Source organism: Danio rerio, chromosome 20 (genome assembly GCF_049306965.1).
Source record: "Danio rerio strain Tuebingen ecotype United States chromosome 20, GRCz12tu, whole genome shotgun sequence".
Taxonomy (NCBI): Eukaryota; Metazoa; Chordata; class Actinopteri; order Cypriniformes; family Danionidae; genus Danio; species Danio rerio.
The window spans coordinates 8,299,914-8,318,806 of record NC_133195.1 but is presented as its reverse complement, the minus strand read 5'-3'; the positions used below and the strand labels follow the sequence as shown (position 1 = coordinate 8,318,806).

At 35.6% G+C, this 18,893-nt stretch overlaps 1 protein-coding gene across 43 annotated transcripts in view; it reads left to right on the top strand.

Annotated features, from left to right (window-relative positions):
- dab1a (DAB adaptor protein 1a) overlaps positions 1 to 18,121 on the top strand; it is a 696,745-nt gene extending 678,624 nt beyond the window's left edge. For 26 of the 43 annotated variants that reach the window (XM_073933221.1, XM_073933212.1, XM_073933224.1 and 23 more), the window contains one exon: positions 11,505 to 12,207. In XM_073933221.1, the coding sequence (XP_073789322.1) occupies positions 11,505 to 11,549 (45 nt within the window). In that variant the 3' untranslated portion in view covers positions 11,550 to 12,207. 43 annotated transcript variants of the gene reach the window in all.
- Positions 18,122 to 18,893: the final 772 nt, after the last annotated feature.

Here is an 18,893-nt window from a genome sequence, read left to right as displayed (position 1 = left end):
GAGCCAGACATGCGCAGAAGGATTGTCTGATGGAGCCAGAGGAGGAGCCGCGAAAATGAGCAGAGTCGAGCTTCAAATCAAACGCTTTATGTAAAATCAACTACGCCCCCCGAACTTCTCAGCATGCGTTTGCTGTCATATCAACACAAATGGATGTAATAACGTTAACAAATATGAGGGTTTTATATATTCAATCGCGCCAGCTCCAGGCCGCAGCGCATAACTTACTCGCGGCATCGCGGGCTGATTCCGGCTCGCATGCGGCAGCGCCTGCTCGCTCGGCCGCCGCATCTGGCTCGATTGACTCGGGCTGGAATTGGGTAGTGAGTTCAGGCATCCGGAGTAGGTCCAGCAGAGGTAACATTAGTCAGTCTGAGCTCTAAGAGATAAGTCTCCGGCAGGCGAGAATCTAGCCGGAACTGTGTTTTGCTATCTGGGTGGCTAGGCGTGTATCAGCAAACTAATAAAGCCCGAAAAAAGCCCTGAACTTAGCGAATAAACAGTGTTCCACCAGGATCATGTATGTCAGAAACTATAGTTTACTGCTGAACTCATTTTGTCATGGTAAAATAACACAGAAATCGAATAATAACATTTCAGTCTACTTCAGTCTCCTGCCGAAGCTCAGACGCCGCGCTTTGAGAAACTGTCAATCACAGCTGTCAATCACGATGACACGCCCAGCATTAAATTACTGCTAAAAACAAACTGTTTACAAAAATGAAGATCTGCACCTATTTCAGCACAATAACCAGTGCCTTAATCGACCAGAACTATCTTTCGGGACATTTTATTGCAAGTGTAATATTTTTTTTTATTTGGGCTCAAGTCTCCTTCATTAACACGGAGGAGGCGGGCTTTATGACTTGTACTGCAGCCAGCCCCCAGGGGGCGATCTAACGGCCGAAACCTTCACTCAAACGTAGGCTTGCGGCACACTTGATATATATATATATATATATATATATATATATATATATATATATATATATATATATATATATATATATATATATATATATATATATGTATTTAAAAAAAAAAATATATATATATATATATATTTTTTTTTTTTAAATACATATATATGTATATATATATATATATATATATATATATATATATATATATATATATATATATATATATATATATATTCCCAAACAATGCCCAAGCCTATATAAGAGTCATATTAGTATTCCATAGTCTATTGAAATTTGTTGCGCATCGACAGTTCTTTGCCTCCACATCATGCATTTAATATCCTTACATCCTTATCCTTTATACTGATCACAAAACATTTAAACAAATAGTCCAAATACATATTCACCAGTGTCATCTCAGTTTTAAAAAGTGCCCCTTGCCTGAAAGAAAGCAGAGTGTTATTGCAGTATTTTGGACTCTGCCTGTGTGCTGTGCAGGAGGAGAGATGACTGTATGGAGGAGACATCAGCTCATCAGCATCAATCTTTAATGAAGGGCTCGGGGAAGCAGAGGCTGTTTCTCTCACTGCTTCATCTGTACCCGCACAATGATGAATGAAGCTCTGATGCCCACTGAAATACTCACACTCCTGCAAAAAAAACCACACACACACACACACATACACACACACACACAGAGAGAGAGAGAAATGTTATACACTGAAAGAACAGAGATTACTGGTTGAAATCTTCCCAACATTTTAGTTTGGAGACTAGTTTAACACTTTAGTTTGGCGACGCAGTGGCGCAGTGGGTAGCACGTTCGCCTCACAGCAAGAAGGTTGCTTGGTTGCTGGAGTTTGCATGTTCTCCCTGCCTTCGCGTGGGTTTCCTCCGGGTACTCCAGTGTCCCCCACAGTCCAAAGACATGCGGTACAAGTGAATTGGGTAGGCTAAATTGTCCGTAGTGTATGACTGTGTGTGAGTGTATGTGTGGATGTTTCCCAGAGATGGGTTGTGGCTGGAAGGGCATCCGCTGCGTAAAAACTTGCTGGATAAGTTGGCGGTTCATTCCGCTGTGGCGACCCTGGATTAATAAAGGGACTAAGCCGACAAGAAAATGAATGAATGAATTACTAGTTTAAGAAGAACTCATAGTCAGAGTACTTAAGGGTGCGTTTACAGAATAACAACAATGGTTTTGTACACTGATGTCAAAAGTATTGCGCAAGAATATTGTCATGCAGAGCTGGCATCAAAATGAAAGTTGTAATAGTTTTTAAGTGCTTATTGTGATGTATATTTGAGTCTTGAATGAGCGAACGTGTAGGGCGGTACTTGATTCTGCCTTTTGGAATTGATTGGAGGATTAGGTGGTTGTAGTTTGCAGATTCCAGGCTTTCACAGCAAACAGGTCCAGCGTTTCATGTTATTCGCACTGCATGGTAGTAATTAGCCTCTATTAAACCCTTTGCATTGGCTTTTTTATGTAAACATACTCAAGCTAACACTAAAATGAGAGAAAAATACATGTTTGGTTGGAACTCTACAGTAGACATCATTTACCCGTTGAAGGCTTGTTGGACAGTCTGTGTAGTAGATTAAGCTATAGAAAATCAGTTATGAGGTGGTTTTGTGATAATATGCTTATTTCACCTGTCCGCCTATTTTCAAAAACGACCAGGCTGTGGTGGGAAGAAACCCAGAAGTAGATAACATTGCTACAACAACAATTGTCGAGCTGTTGACACGATTTCAAAGTGCAGCTATAGTGTAAACATCACTTTAATATAATTAAATTAGGTTAGTTTAAACAATTAAAAGCATAATAGGCATAAAACAACCTCACAATCTCTTTAAGAGTTATACGCTCAAGTGTCATCCTAGGCTTCAGTTTATGGCAGCAGGTACACTTCCCTGCCTCAGTCTATTTAACCTGGTTAGTGATGAAACCGTGTAGTCCTCTGTAGCATGCTCTCATGTTGTCTGCAATAGTGTTGTCCCAGTACTTGAAATTTTAAAAACGTTCATTTCCCGGGTTTAAGAGCTTTTGAGCACATTCTTAAACAGCACTGATTTGTCATTGCATGGCTTGAAATTAATCTTTTTATTTGGTAACACCGGTGCTCATAACTTTAAAAATTTATACGCATCAGCCAAAATTTAGTCGCTCACACCAACAATAATCAAACTGACAAGCAAAAAAAATAATAATAATAAAAAAAAAAATATATATATATATATATATATATATATATATATATATATATATATATATATATATATATATATATATATATATATATACTGTACATACACAAAAATATTAAATATTTATAAAATTATATATATATATATATATATATATATATATATATATATATATATATATATATATATATATATATATATATATATATAATACAAGAAAATACATTTTTCTTTACAAACCGATATCGCAAACTAATATGTCAATTATCTACCCAGTTCACACCAAATTCGTTAGATTTCATCATTCGCTCTAGATTACTAGCAAGATTTTGTCATCTCATGCAAACATTCAGCTTGAGTTGAATGTTTTGATCTTGCACAAAAGATGCAGTTGAGACGCAATTACTCTTTTACAGTAAGCAAGTCACACGTTTCACAGCCCACTGGAAACTCGCCCCTATTAAAGCCTTTCCATTGATTTTGTGTGTAATATACTGATGCAGATACTTACATTTTCAATTTGTTGTAAAATCTATGAGATCTGCTGACAGTTGTAGACTTGACAAACAAAAAGGCAGAAAGTAACAAATGGCACCCTTACTCCCAAATAACCACGTCAGCATAAATGCTAATAATAATAAATAATAAATTATTCTAGATAATTTGTGTGAAAAAAACGTCTTTTCCTAGAGCGTAGCTAATGGTTAGTGTCACCTGTATCTTGTTTGGTTCTGTATATATATATATATATATATATATATATATATATATATATATATATATATATATATATATATACTCCTCAGCAAAGAGCATAGAATCACCAAGAGGTGACACTCTAGTGCAATTTGGTAAACAGCCACTAGATAGTGCAGCGGCCATTTTGGAATGAAAACTCCAATAGAACAACAGCTTATTGTAAATCTGTAAAATAAACTATTAAAAGTGCTGATGATTGTGATAGTAAGTGTTGTATTGTCATATTTCAGGTTGTATCTAAGCTTTAATGCGTTTTTTTTAAATAAACAAATGAAAACAAAGCAGCTGCTTGCCATCGTGACAGTCATAAGATCCAACGGATAGCCGACCGCTTTTACTCCAAAATGGCGGAATCCAGGGCTGTTGCCGGGCGCTGCTGTAGAAACGAAACGTTCTATTAAGTGTCACCTCCTGGGCATTCTAAGCTCTTTGTCCTCGGTTAGGATATGTTTACACAACCTTGTTTGTGTTCAAATTCTCAGTACTGGGTTGCAGTTGGAAGGGCATCCACTGCGTAAAGCATATGCCAGAATAGTTGGTGGTTCATTCTGCTGTGGCGACCCCTAATAAATAAGGGACTAACCCAAAGGAAAATGAATGAATGAATGAATGTCTGTGTTTAACTAAATACAAAAAAAGGCTTCATAGTGTGTTTGTTAACAAAGCATGTCGTGTCAATTATTTTGACAACATTTTTATGTGTTATTAATGCATCATCGTCGTGTAAACATACCCAGTTGACTATATGTGCATTCGGCAGGTTGCTGAGGTTTGCGTTGAAGTTAAATCTTGTTTAGTTCAAACTGCTGCTTAAACATCCTTCTTCCTTCTTTCATAGCCGAACATAAAAGGAATGATACACAACATTGTTTTAAGGCCCTTATTAATGTCCCTAATCAGTGTAAATGCAGTGTTCGGTTAAGAATATGAAACTTGAATAAGCAGTTGGTGTGTTTTACGACTAAACTGCATTGGATTGTGGTTTTTATAGCATTATTTGTTGGTTTTTATAGCAGCGATGGCTTCTGCTGTAGTTCACAGTATAAAAGGGTCATAAATGATCAATGTTTGTTATGTCTAATAGGCATTTTAATAGAATGAGTGCGGTGGTTTTGGTCTGTTTTTTGGTGGATATTGCATATGATGAGCTGAGCTCAATAGTAATATCTGCGCTTGAAGCAATATGTCTGTTTGTGCAGTTGACAAGCCTTTCTGTTGTAGGATTATAATACAGGTTGACTGAGGATGATGTTGTCTGGTCTGTTCTGTCTTCGGGAACGAGACGTGCATTCGCTGACAGTGACCTTCTGTTGGCATATGAGCCAACTGCTGTGTTCCCAGATATCACTAATAAACAAGCAACCTGAAAAAAAAATGGCTTAAGGAAAAGGCAGGAGATTAGGCTTAATTGTGTGTCGCTATTAAAAATGTGTTTTAAATAACTATACCTAAACTATACCTAACTAAAACTAAGTAAAATGTCAATTAATAAACCTCTGGTGCTCGCATGGTTGTGTATTTATGGAAAGTAAAGGTGGGTAAAGCATAGCGTTTCAAAGAGTAACCAACTAAGGTGATTATTACTGACATTGATAGGTGTGAGCATTTGACAACTGCAATTAGATGTCTATCAAAATGAAACACACAACTGGAAATAAATTGATAAATAAATAAAAAATAGTCCAAAGTAACCCTCATTGGTGAGGAAATATATTCTTTATAATATGGCTGTTTAAAGACGATATTTACAATTATTTTATATCAAGAATGTATTTGCATTTCATTGAAGTTTTTTCTTAGATTTTTAGATCCATTGAACCCAATGCAAAACCATTTTATACTGACAAATTTTATAGGATGAAATGTGCAGGAAAATTACATATTATATTTACTATCTATATTTATATAAATAAAATATATATTTACTTGATAATCTTGTCCATACCTCTAAATCGAACCTAAATTTTAATCTAAATATGACATTTTCTAAAAAAATATGTCAAATACAATAAAAAAGGCATGACAGAAAAGTGTACCGAGGAGTTGTCCATGACAGTGTGTTGCAATTACAGTCATCTTGTAGAAAAGCAGAATTGAAATATTTAATATTTGAAAATACAATCTCGATTTCTCACTCAATTACACATCACCACAAGCACAGCACGTCGAAATCTGTGATGAAGAAGCCTGTGATGAAGAATGTGTGCTTGCTTTCTCTAACACAAAACCTGTAATTTTAACAAAAATCTGCAGTTTTTAATTTATAATGAACACTAATCTTTATGCTTACAGTAGCTGCTGAAAGTTGAAATAAATGTCAATAAAAGCTTAAAACTGCACCTCATCCTTAATTGTTGCCATTTTTAAATATTTGGATTACAATGCTCAAATAAAATGGATTCCTTTTGTCCTTTTTGCCACCTATTGGGTGCATTGTATGATCACATGACTAAAAAAGAAACATCATATGATAAGTGATGGTTAAATAATTATAGATTTCAATTTATCATTTTAATATAGATTATAAATTAAATAAAAAAATTCAGCATGCAAGTAAAGTTGCTAATAGATAATTTATGCTTTAGATGTCATCAGTTCATCAATATTGTACATTTAGATACTGTCAATATGTCAATATTGTATGTTTCAGTGTCTATGCAAATGTCTAACTTGCAAATACTCTTCTCAAAATAAAGGGTATTCGTTGGATTGATAATGAACCTTTAACGTCCATGGAAACATTTTATTCCACATTAGGTTCTTAAAGGGACATCATCTGCCATCATTTACTCATTATCCATTTGTTTTAAACATGTTTGAATTCCTGTCTTCTGTTTAACACTAAAGAAGATATTTTGAAGAATTTTACAGCATGTAACCACTGATCTCCATAGTATGTGTTTGTCCTACAAAGGAAGTCAGTGGTTAAAGGTCAACAGAAGTTTGGAACCACTTAAGGGCTCCAAATGATTTAAATTATATATATTTTTAATGAATAACCAAATATCAACTCAAATAGTTAATTCCCTTGTTGTTGAAAATGAACTATAGTTTTTGGGGACTATATTTAGTTTTATTTGTGCTGTAACTCTTTTTTTATAGCAATAAATAAATGAATGTTAGCAAAATTAATTAAAAAATAATAAAACTCCACCCCCATATGCTCTCGGCTAATCTCATTTATTGCCGGCTGCAGCCTTGCTTCATGTCGAAAGCACCTATCCAGTTAATAAGTCATGATGGATCGGTGATATATGAAATAGTGTTTCCAGGTCAAAGCCGCTACTTATTTGAATTGAGAAAATATTTGTTTATGACCACTTTTTAATCATATCATAGGCATGGTTTATATATATATATATATATATATATATATATATATATATATATATATATATATATATATATATATATATATATATATATATGTGTGTGTGTGTGTGTGTGTGTGTGTGTGTGTGTATAAAAACCATGCCTATGATATGATTAAAAAGTGGTCATAAACAAATGACTTAATAACTGGATAGGTGCTTTCGACATGAAGCAAGTCTGCATATGTGTGTGTGTGTGTGTGTATATATAGTTGAAACCAGAAGTTTACATACACTCTATACAAAGGAACATAACTTTTTTTTTTCTTTTTATTAATGTCTGATGGTAAATCATACTAAACATTTACTATTTAAGGTCTGTTACCTAATTACCAAAATCATTTACATTTGTTAAATGCCAGAATATTGAGATTTTTTTTATTGTTTTTTTTTTTTTAGATTTTTTTTATTAATTTTAATATTTTAATAAGATTTTTTAAAGTTTACAAACATTTTCTTGGTATTTTTTTGGTCAAATGTTTTGGGTATCAATCCACAAGCTTCTCACAAAAGTTTGAAGGAATTTTCATTGTGTTGTCCTAAAGCACATTTTAACTAATTTGGCAGTGTGCTTAGGGTCATGGTCTGTTTGAAAGACCCATTTGTTGCCAAGTTTTAATTTTCTGGCTGATGTCTTGAGATGTTGCTTCAGTATTTCTACATAATTTTCTTTCTTCATGATGCCGTCTATACTGTGAAGTCGACCAGTCCCTTCTGCTGCAAAGCACAACATGATGCCCATACTTCACAGTTGGGATGGTTTTTCTAGGCTTGAAAGCTTTCCCCTTTGTCCTCCAAATGTAACACTGGTCATTATGGCCAAAAAGTTCAATCTTAGTTTCATCAAACCACAGGACATGTCTCCAAAAATTATTCTTTTTCCCAGTGAAATTTAGCAAATTGTAATCTGCCTTTTGTTGTTGATTCTGGCTTGTTGATTTTCCCATGTTGTCAAAAAAGGAAATAAAGTTTTCCTTAAATACTATTCTACAGTTGTGCCTCCAATTAACTCAAATGTTGTCAATTAGCCAATCAGAAACTTCCAAAACCTTGACACCATCATCTAAACTTTTTCAGAGGCATAAACATCTTATTCTATGTAAACTTGACTTTCATGAAAAGTTATACCAATTTCTCAAAAATATCTCTCATTATTCTACTATTAAGCAGAACAGAAACAAGTTTGATAATCCTAACTTACCTAAAAGAGAAAACGTTTAGTCACATTACCATCTGACTTTTTTAAATGGTTATGTGCCTTTTTATAGAGTGTAAAACTTGTGGTTTCAACTGTATATATATATATATATATATATATATATATATATATATATATATATATATATATATATATATATATATATATATATATATGAGAGAGAGAGAGAGAGAGAGAGAGAAAGAGAGAGTGATCATGATTTTCGAAAGTTTTACATCCATTTATGTATGTTTATTATAACCATTTGTCGAGTCTCCCCATACAGTTTGATAAAGCGCTTGGACCCGGAAGCTACTTCGCATGACATCACACTTAAAATGTAGATTGAATTTTGGTCACTTGACGTCATGACCTAAATCTAACCTAATATTAACGTCTTACGACGTTGCTGGGTAAATAGTGAATACATTTTCATTTTTAAAGGAACTTTCCCTTCAACAGTGAATGCGTGAATGAGTATTAGAAAAAGGTTATTCATATTAGGCACCATGGTGGCACAGTGGGTAGCACAATCACCTGACAGCAAGGAGGTCGCTGGTTCGAGCCTCAGCTCAGTTGGTGTTTCTGTGTGGAGTTTGCATGTTCTCCCCGTGTTTGCGTGGGTTTCCTCCGGGTGCTCCGGTTTCCCCTACAAGTCCAAAGACATGCACTATATGTAAATTGAATCAACTAAATTGATCGTTTTGTATGCGTGTAAATTGTATGGGGGTTTCCCAGTGATGGGTTGCGGCTGGAAGGGCATCCGCTGTGTAAAAAACATATGGTAGATAAGTTGGTGGTTCATTCCGTTGTGGCTGAAAAGAAAAATTATAAATGAATGTTATTCTATACTCTGAAAAGTTATTTTTTGCTAAAAGGTTTTGTGGAAACCATATAATCTTTTATTTTATTTTTTTTCTCTATTTTTTACAAGTCCAATACACACGAACACACATACTGGACCCACCATACATGGTCTTTCATGAAAAGCAAGTCTCCATTTTCTCCAGCACTTTCACTCAGCAGGGTTGACTAATGTATTTCCCGTTCTCCGGCTTCACCTGCTTAGTCATCCATTTCCCTCCCTCTCTCTGTCTTTATGTTTCTCCTCCCACACTGCCTTTCACTGGCCTCCATTCATTTAATCCTCTGCCTGTTTCTCTGCCTCTCTGAAACCCTTCATGCTGTCGTGTGTCCAGCGGCGGGTGGAAATGTAAGGTCCGTGAGCGACTGCTAATTGCTCTGTGTTTCTGGTTTTAGACTGGGTTTCTTCAGTCTGGACTTACTGACTGGCAGCTCTATTGTACACCACCAAAGCTTTCCTTTTGCTTTTTGCTGCTTAGGGTTTTAGACATTTTACAATGAGAGTTTATGGGTTTTAGGCTCATGAAGTGGGTATTTAGTCTGTCATGGTTGAATATGATGACTGATAAGTGAATATACACTAGAGGTTGAAGTGAATTTTAGTCATATATGTGGTCGGTTTGGTGGTCTTTTTTTCATAATTGATGTACTGAGCTGCTTTGGAGGGATGTTGTGATGATATAGAGTGCGTTTGTAAAGCAGTGTTTTTCTGAAAGACCTCTGTTGCCTCCTGGTGTTGATTAGCGGAACTACAGGTTTTGATTAATCAATTGTGTCGTTCAGTTTAATCAGATGTTTCTCCTTCAAATGTGAAAATTATTGACTTTTTAAGTAACATTGCAAAAAAAAAAAAAAAAAAAAAAGGTGTTGATTTTTTTATGTATTTATTTTTCTTTTGTAGTAGCAGAACAGGCAACCAGAGCACAAACCAAGTTAGTTAGGGTTGCTAATTTGTTAATTTTTTCTTGAATGACAGCTTATGCTTGTTAACCAATAATTAACCAATAATCAAAAAGTTCAGTGTCAATAATAAGTTTTGAATAATGACTTATTTTTATTAGTATGACCCAAAATTAACAGAGTAGTATTTTTTTTTTTTTAATCTTTGACTGTGCTGGTACATTTCAGTTTTACTTTAATTCGTTTTGAGTAGATATAATTTGTATTGCTTAAAACAAATTATAATAATTCTAACGCCACTGTTAGAATTTTTTTCTTATTATATAATTACTGAAGACAGGAAAATTGCTAGTTAAAATGCAATCAATCTGCACTGGCAAAACATTACATATGTATATATATATATATATATATATATATATATATATATATATATATATATATATATATATATATATATATATATATATATATATATATACTCTTAGCAGTGTGATATGGTTGTATATCGGCACTGGTGGGAGACGTGCGTTAGTAGTACCAGTGATGATTAATACATTTTGATGTCGCATAGATAAAATTTCGGGCGCATATTTGACCGAAACAGTCGCAATTTTCTAGCCCTGTCTTATATCCCCAGCTATAAATTTCCCAAAACCAAAGTGTTCCCAAACGCCAGACCTGCTGTTGGTTATAGGAGGATAACATTAACGTTACTAGCCATTTTGCAAACTAGTGCAGCGTTTGCCTGACTGGAGTAGTGTTTGGAGGTGGGCGGGGAAGGCAGCATGTCACGTCATTTGGGATGCCTTGTTAAGCGTTGTTGCACTGAAAACATTAAATTTTGTACACTTATTCTCGTTTATCTTTTTAGATTTGAATCTGAATCATTCGGTTTGTAATGTGAACTGAACCAAAAGTCTCGAAATGAACGGTTCAATACGAATATGCACACCGTTACACCCTTATTATATATATATATATATATATATATATATATATATATATATATATATATATATATATATATATATATAGTTATAAGCCTAATATACCACATAGGCAGGTGTGTCAGACCTTATTAATTTGTGGATGTGAGCAATTATGTACAAAAATGTATTAAAGAAAATATTTTCAGGAATACACAGGTAAACTCTGTCTGGATGTCTGTCAGTGAACTGTTCAAATGTTACCTTTACATCTTCTACCAGCAGGCGCAAAGAGGCCAAAGACCTTTACTGATGCACTTTGAAATAACACTGCTGTGTTTGTGTTCAGGGGAAGGACCCTCTTTATGCCCAGATCAACAAGGGGAAAAAGTGAAGCATCATGGGAACTCTGCACAGACATGATCAGCGCTGGGGGGAGCAGGAGACCAAAAACACTGGAGATCTGTGTGTGTGTGTGAATGTGTGCCCGTATGTGTGTGTGTGTGCGAGTGTCACTCCAGCCTCAACGGTCCACTTCTCTAGAGCCGCCCGTCCCCCATCACCACGTCCTCCGCCACTCTCTCCACTACACTTTGTTTCTTTCGCACTGTGTTCAATGCACATGACAGCGGGGCATTGTGGGGGATTTTTGACCCTTCAGCACCCCTCATAGCCTTATGAGCCCAGCTCTGCCGCTTCATCCATTCTCACGTTTCCTACTTCCAGTTTCGGACTCTGTATAGAGGAAACTCTGCCCTGCCGGATCCATCTGTGACTTCTTCATCCATTTTCTTGGGGTTGGTTTGGTTTTTCCTCTCCTGCGTATTTGAGATTCTGCTGCTAGAAAGCTATGCAGAGCTAAAAAAAATTTACCGAAAACAATATTTTGACGAGGAGGAGCGACTTTTGCCAAAATCTCAAGATTTCGGAGCAGCTGAATCTGACTGGGGGTCTCGAGGGTAAGGACGTTTGCAAAAAACGAGTGATCAAACTGTTCCTTCTCTATAGCTTTTGTACAATACTAATGAGAAAAAAACAAAAACAAAAAAAAACATGATGTTGAAATGGAATTTTTATTTTATAAGTCAAGTGGAGCCCTTGAAGTCAACTTTAGATGTGTTTTAGGGGTAAACATGGCTTTAAAAATCGGACCGTTGGTTTGCCAAACTCATTTTGTAAATATTAATAATAATTATTATTATTGATAATAATAATAATAATAATGATGACGATGATGACGACAAATAATAACGATGATGATGATGATGATGATTATAACAGTGTTCATCCCATCCCGTGGACTTCCGTGCCATAAAATAGGCTGGCCTTAGTGATGCAAACTCCTTATTAAAACCCAAGCAATATGATCATGTGTCGCAAAATCCCAAGCGGTTGCTTTTTTGTTCTTATTTAAGCAGGGTGTTGAGACTAGCCTGAAAACAACCTGAGAGACTGTTATAATGATTTTATTTTCAGTGGCTCCAGTGATAAATAGATGGTGTTATGTTTGTGTGATCTCTTTCGTTGTGAAGATGAAGCTGGTTACTGTGATGAAAGATGAACGGAGCTTCTTTGAGTGTGTATGTTTAATGCAGCAATCTGAAATCCGCGTGTGCACCAATGCACATGCATAAACACGCTTACAGAGACCTTAAAGTCAATATGATGTCAACATGTTTTCATTTTTTTTTTTGCATCTTTCTGCACATTTATCAGTGCTTGTTACTCCAAAGAGAAAAAAAAGTCCTCTTATAGTTTCTTAAAACTTCCATTTTGACTGACAGTACCCAAATTCAGTCTTTTTAAAGGGGTTATGAATTGAGAAATCTCAAATCATATAAGAGGTCATTGTGCTAGACATTCTGTGAGCAGGGTTGCCAGGTCCAAGAATATTTCCCAGCCCAATAAAAATTCAAAGCCCACCTAAAAGAAATGGAAAATACCTAATTTTCCCTCTTATCCAATCAGAGTTAATCATTGTATTTTCACTAAGGAAAAGGTTTAATGTGTACTATCTTATATTTCTGAAACACAATGGTCTCAAAATCATTTCCTGGAGTGCTGTAGCTCTGTCTAGTTTAGCTCCAGCCAGCTCCAAATCACGCCTGCTTAATAGTCTCTAGTGGTCTTGAACACCTTGATTATCTGGATCAGCTGTGTTTGATTAGGGTTGGAGCAAAACTGTGCAGAGCTGCGGCCCTCCAGGAATCGAGTTTGAGACCTGTTGTAGATTGTAGGTTTTTCGCACACCAAACAACAGTACTAAATACCTTTCTAGATCACTTTCTATCAGAGATGGCAAAAGTACTCACATCCTTTACTTAAGTAGAAGTACAGATACTCATGTTTAAAACGACTCTATTTTGAAGTAATGACTACACCTTTGTACTCAAGTAAAAGTAAAGTTTTGCCTCAAAAAAATGTACAAAGGTAATAAAAGCCAAAAGTACCCGTTTCAACCACAGTCCCAGAGACATGCGGTATAGGTGAATAATTCAACTAAACTGGCATTGTAAAAATGTGTGTGTGAATGTGAGTGTGTATGGGTGTTTCCTAGTACTGGGTTGCAGATGGAAGGAAATCCGCTGTGTAAAACATGCTGGAATAATTATATTTTTATTTATATATTGCCCAGTATACTTAGATTTGTTGTTGAAAAATATTTCTTAAATTATATTAATTGAGAAAAACAGTATAGACCTATGTAAAATCAATAGGCAAATAAAAAAAAATCAATAAAAACTAAAAAACAGCATAAATTCTGTATTAGGAATTATGAACTTATCAGAAATAAAGGAAATAAACTGCAATTGATCATTTTTTTATATAAATAATTTGATTGTTTTAGTAGTAAATACACAAAACAGCACTATTTTTGTGGTATTAGATTGAAAGACCAGAGTAAGCCCATGCAATCTGAAGTAAACGAAGGCTTAAGCATTTAAACGGCATGCTTTTGAACTGAAATTTGTATCTAGTCTACCTGTGATCCAAACGACCAAAAGGTGTCTTATTACCATGTAAACAGGGCAGCATCAGTCATGTTAGATTCGCCGTCTCCCTCTGTCACATCTGCATGGTCATGCTAGCCTTTTTTATAGTAATCTTCACAAACTAGCCCAGGTACGGTGCGCGATAGCCTTAAAACGGCCACACAGTGCAGCACTCAAGTGCGCAATGAGAAAAAGTGTACTGACTGCATCAAAACTGTGTTCTTATAATGCGCAATGACAAGAAATATTATAGATTGCGCCACCAAACACATGAAAATAAAAGTAACAACCGTGGTTTAAAAAATGTAAGGAGTGGAAAGTACAGATATTTGTGTAAAAATGTAAGAAGTAAAAGTAAAAAGTTGTCTAAAAAAGTAAGTTGTGGAGTAAAGTACTGATGCTAGATAAATCTACATAAGTACAGTAACAAAGTATTTGTACTTCGTTACTTTCCTTCCATTAAGAAATGGTATAGTTTTCATTTTGTATTTGCGTGAAAGAATCATTTTGATTTCCACAGCACTTTATGAAAGTACCCCCACAACCAAAAAAAAAAGGTAACTACTTCATCCTGCAATTGCATTTTTTAAATCATGTGGGAAAACTACAACTCTGGCAACACTACCTATAAGACTCAGAACTCAAACCATGGTTAGTTCAAGCTGCCAAAATGATTCGTTATAGAACTTTGTCTCAGTACCAAAAAGATCACGCCCACTTCTGCATCACTGCCTGTTTAGCCCCGCCCACTGGTCCACCAATATCCAAGGAGAAGAGTAAATAGAGAAACACAAACACAGGATTATTTAAGCAACAAAATAGAAATGTGACATGCAGAGCTAAGCTGTGGAAGAACATTCCGTTTATACGGTGGCTGAGAAACTTAACATGCTGCAATTTAGGAAATCCCAGGCAATTACAAAAAAACGGCAGCAAATCGAAAAAATATCACACATGCTGCAAATCCTCACAATGTAAAAACACATTTTAAAAAAGCATTTTGTATTTTCACGCAACGCTAAATTATTTTTTATAAAACCTGATTTGTTTTCTCACAATGCAAACATTTCACGAAAACGTGCTGCATTTTCTGAAGGAGACCCTAAAACGTGACGGACCTGGCTATTTAGGTCTTGGTTATTTAGGCTTATAAATACTAAAGACAAAGGAATCAGGATAATAAAAAATAAACTGAATAAAACTCACCTTTAAAGATCACCTACAACATCACTGAGCAATAGTCACGGCACAGCTGCATCCACTACATTTTTGGGTCCACTTGAAATATTTCCGTTGTGTTCTGATGTTTCTGTGTTGAGAGAAAATGCAGTACATTTTCATAAATCGTTTGCGTTGTGAGAAAATGCAGTGCGATTCATTAATTTTTTTGCGATGTGGGAAAGTGCAGCACATTCTTTTAATGTGTATGCTGTGTGTGGATTTGCAGCATGTGTGTTGTCAAACGGATAGAGATCGTTTCTTAATTTGCTGGCGTTTTTTGTAATTGCATGTGATAATTGCAGCATGTTAAGCTCTCTCGGCCACCGGTGTTACCCTGATTCATAATACATTCTATTTTTAAGTATTTTTAATGACTTTAAACAGGACACAGTTTAGCACAGGCTGTTCAGAGAGACTGAAAATAAAAGATTATACAGGGTTGAATATATTGGTACCTATAATAATTCCACAACACAACAAGTCTGAGTAATAAAATATCACTATTGATTTATCTGTTATGAGTGACTGTATGAGTATTTTTGTTTTCAGCTCCCGCAAAAAGCATAATGTTTTTAGAGCAATTCACACCATCATTCAGCTATTATTTTAAGTTTTACCACAGTGCCTGTTTCTGATTGGCTGATGAACAATCCAAGGCATGCCATTATTTTTAGATAAACTAGTACTACACACAGTTGAGTTAAGTTTGAGGACGAAATCTGACAAATGTCTTAAAATACAATGTCTTTGGGTGTGGTAACCATAGTATAAGCAGAATAATTGACTCTAGTCTATTGAAATATTAGAAAGTAATGCACACCTGAAGTGTAACAAGCATCACCACCTTGGGTGTGCAATATTTTTACTCCTTACATACAAATAAGATAGAATCACAGGCAGATAAGGGAGATCTCTCCATTTACTCTTAATGTTTTATTCTTGCTCTTTGTTAAATCACTTTCCTAAATCTTTTGTTATGAAATAAGTATACACTACCTGACAAAATCTAGTTGTAGAAACATCAAATATAACTTGACTTCCAGTTGATCATTGGTGCCCATTACATTACATACAGAAGTGGGCAAATGTCTCAAAAGGCTTCTCATACTTAAGCCTCCTCATCAAAGTTCCTGAAAGCAAAGAAGGTCAAGGTCTTACAGGATTGGCCAACCCAGGCACCTGATATATGACCATTATTGAGCATGTCTAGGGTAAGATGGAGGAGGCATTGAAGATAAATCCAAAGAACCTTGATAAACCTTGGGAGTCCTGCAAGATCACTTTCTTTGCCATAACAGATGACTTTATTAATAAGTTATTTGAGTCATTGCAGAAATGTATGAATGTAGTCCTCCAAGCTGATGGGAGTCATACACAATATTAATTCTTTTTCCACTGTACCATGACTTTAGCTTGTATACTGTACATTATATCTGTCAAGTGACAAGAATTTAGTCTAAGGAAAGTCAGATCTTACTGTAGAAATTTCGTAATTAAAAATCAAGCCATAATCATATTTTATTTTGGTAAAATAAGCATTATCTAGAGGACTTTGCCTTTCATATAAGTCACTTTTGAGACCAAATGATCAACTAGAAGTCAAGTTATTATTTGTTGTTCCTAAAATTTAGATTGTTGACAAGACTTTTGTCAGGTATTGTACAATTTAAATATAAACGGGGAAAATATACGGACAGTAGGAGCTACGAAACTACACTGGGTTTGTTTTTAGATGTTAGGTGGTTGAAGACATATGACCACAAGAGTGTCTACACCAGGGGTCACCAAACTTGTTCCTGGAGGGCCGGTGTCCTGCAGATTTTAGCTCCAACCCTAATCAAACACATTTAACCAAGCTAATCAAGCTCTTACTAGGCATACTAGAAACACCCAGGCAGGTGTGTTGAGGCAAGTTGGAGCTAAACCCTGCAGGGACACCAGCCCTCCAGGACAGAGATTGGTGACCCCTGGTCTACACTATGAAAGAAATGAGGGTTTAACTACCTTTGTAAGTGGTCAAAACTGGCAAGCTCAAAATGTTTCTAATCCCATTTATACCCCTTTTCAGCATCATCGACTTGACAAAATTGCATCTTAATAAATGTTATCTAGACCAAAGAGAGGGTCAAATATAGCGGAAATATAGCCTATTCCTTATAAAAGATCGTGTTTCTAATGTAGACCTCAGAGAACATCATAAATGATGCAGTTCATGACCCCTTTAAAATCCAGACACATAACTGAATGCTAAAAACCACTGGCTCAGATATCAAATGTAATTCTCATGTTTCACAATTTACTCAATCCCCAAAGCAAAAGTTCATTTTTGCTCATAAATACATCACATTATATATAAATTGGGTTCATTTCATGTTGACTTTAGGGCCATCTGATCACATTGAAGCATCCAATCATAGAAGACCTCCATAAATGACGTCTGTCTTCATAAAGCTTTCCATCACTGTGACAATGAATCCCTCCTATTTTATGGCCAAAGTCCCAATTTAATTTCTAATAAAATCGGTTTCGGACCTGCGAGATCTAAATTTCGAGGATTAAAAAGACGAGGGTGAAAATCAAGGTGAATGGGAGTCCTTGAGATTTCAGTACGTTTCTATTTTGCCTTTACCTCAGCTAATGGTTTGGTAATGTGAAAGGACACGTTATTTTTTATCTTGATGATAATGACATTCTACAGTGAATTTTTAGAGTTTTTTTTTTTTTTTTTTTTGGTTTGTTTGTTTGTTTGTTTTCTCTTGATTTACGTAACCCACCATGTAATACTGTTACCAATAAACACATCCCAAAATGTTGTTCTGCCTCTCTGTCAGCAAAATCTCTGTTTATATACAGCTATATGGTGTTTTCACTTGCAACTCGATTTAGTTAGTACTCGAATCATTATGCAGTCATTATGGATACAACAACAGCATGTATTGAACTGCAGGTTACTCTACTACTGCTTATTTAAGCTGTCTAAACCACAGACAAATGCTAACTTATAGTATGAATCATATTTAAGCTGTAAAAGTGAAGCACACTTTGACAAACTTAATTTAATAGGCTTTCTTCTTTTAAATTTGTTAATACCTTTTGGCATTTTTTACTCTAAATGTTTATTTTCACATGATCGTGTGCCTCGTGACATTCTGTGGAGGGTGCTCGGGGAGTATGGGGTCAGAGGCGCTCTGTTGAGGGCCGTCTCAGCCCTGTATGAACAGAGTAGTCTGGTTCGCATTGCCGGCAATAAGTCAGATTTTTTCCAGTGCAGGTTGGACTTCGGCAGGTCCTTTGTCACCAATTCTATTCATAATTTTTATGGACAGAATTTTAATGTGCAGCCTTGGGCTGGAGGGGGTCGGGTTCGGGGACCACAGGATTTTATCTCTGTTATTCGCAGATTATGTTGTTCTGTTGGCTTTATCGTACATGGACCTTCAGCATGCAATGGGGCGGTTTGCTGCCGAGTGTGACGTGTCTGGCATGAGAATCAGCACCTCTAAGTCCGAGGCTAAGGTGAACCA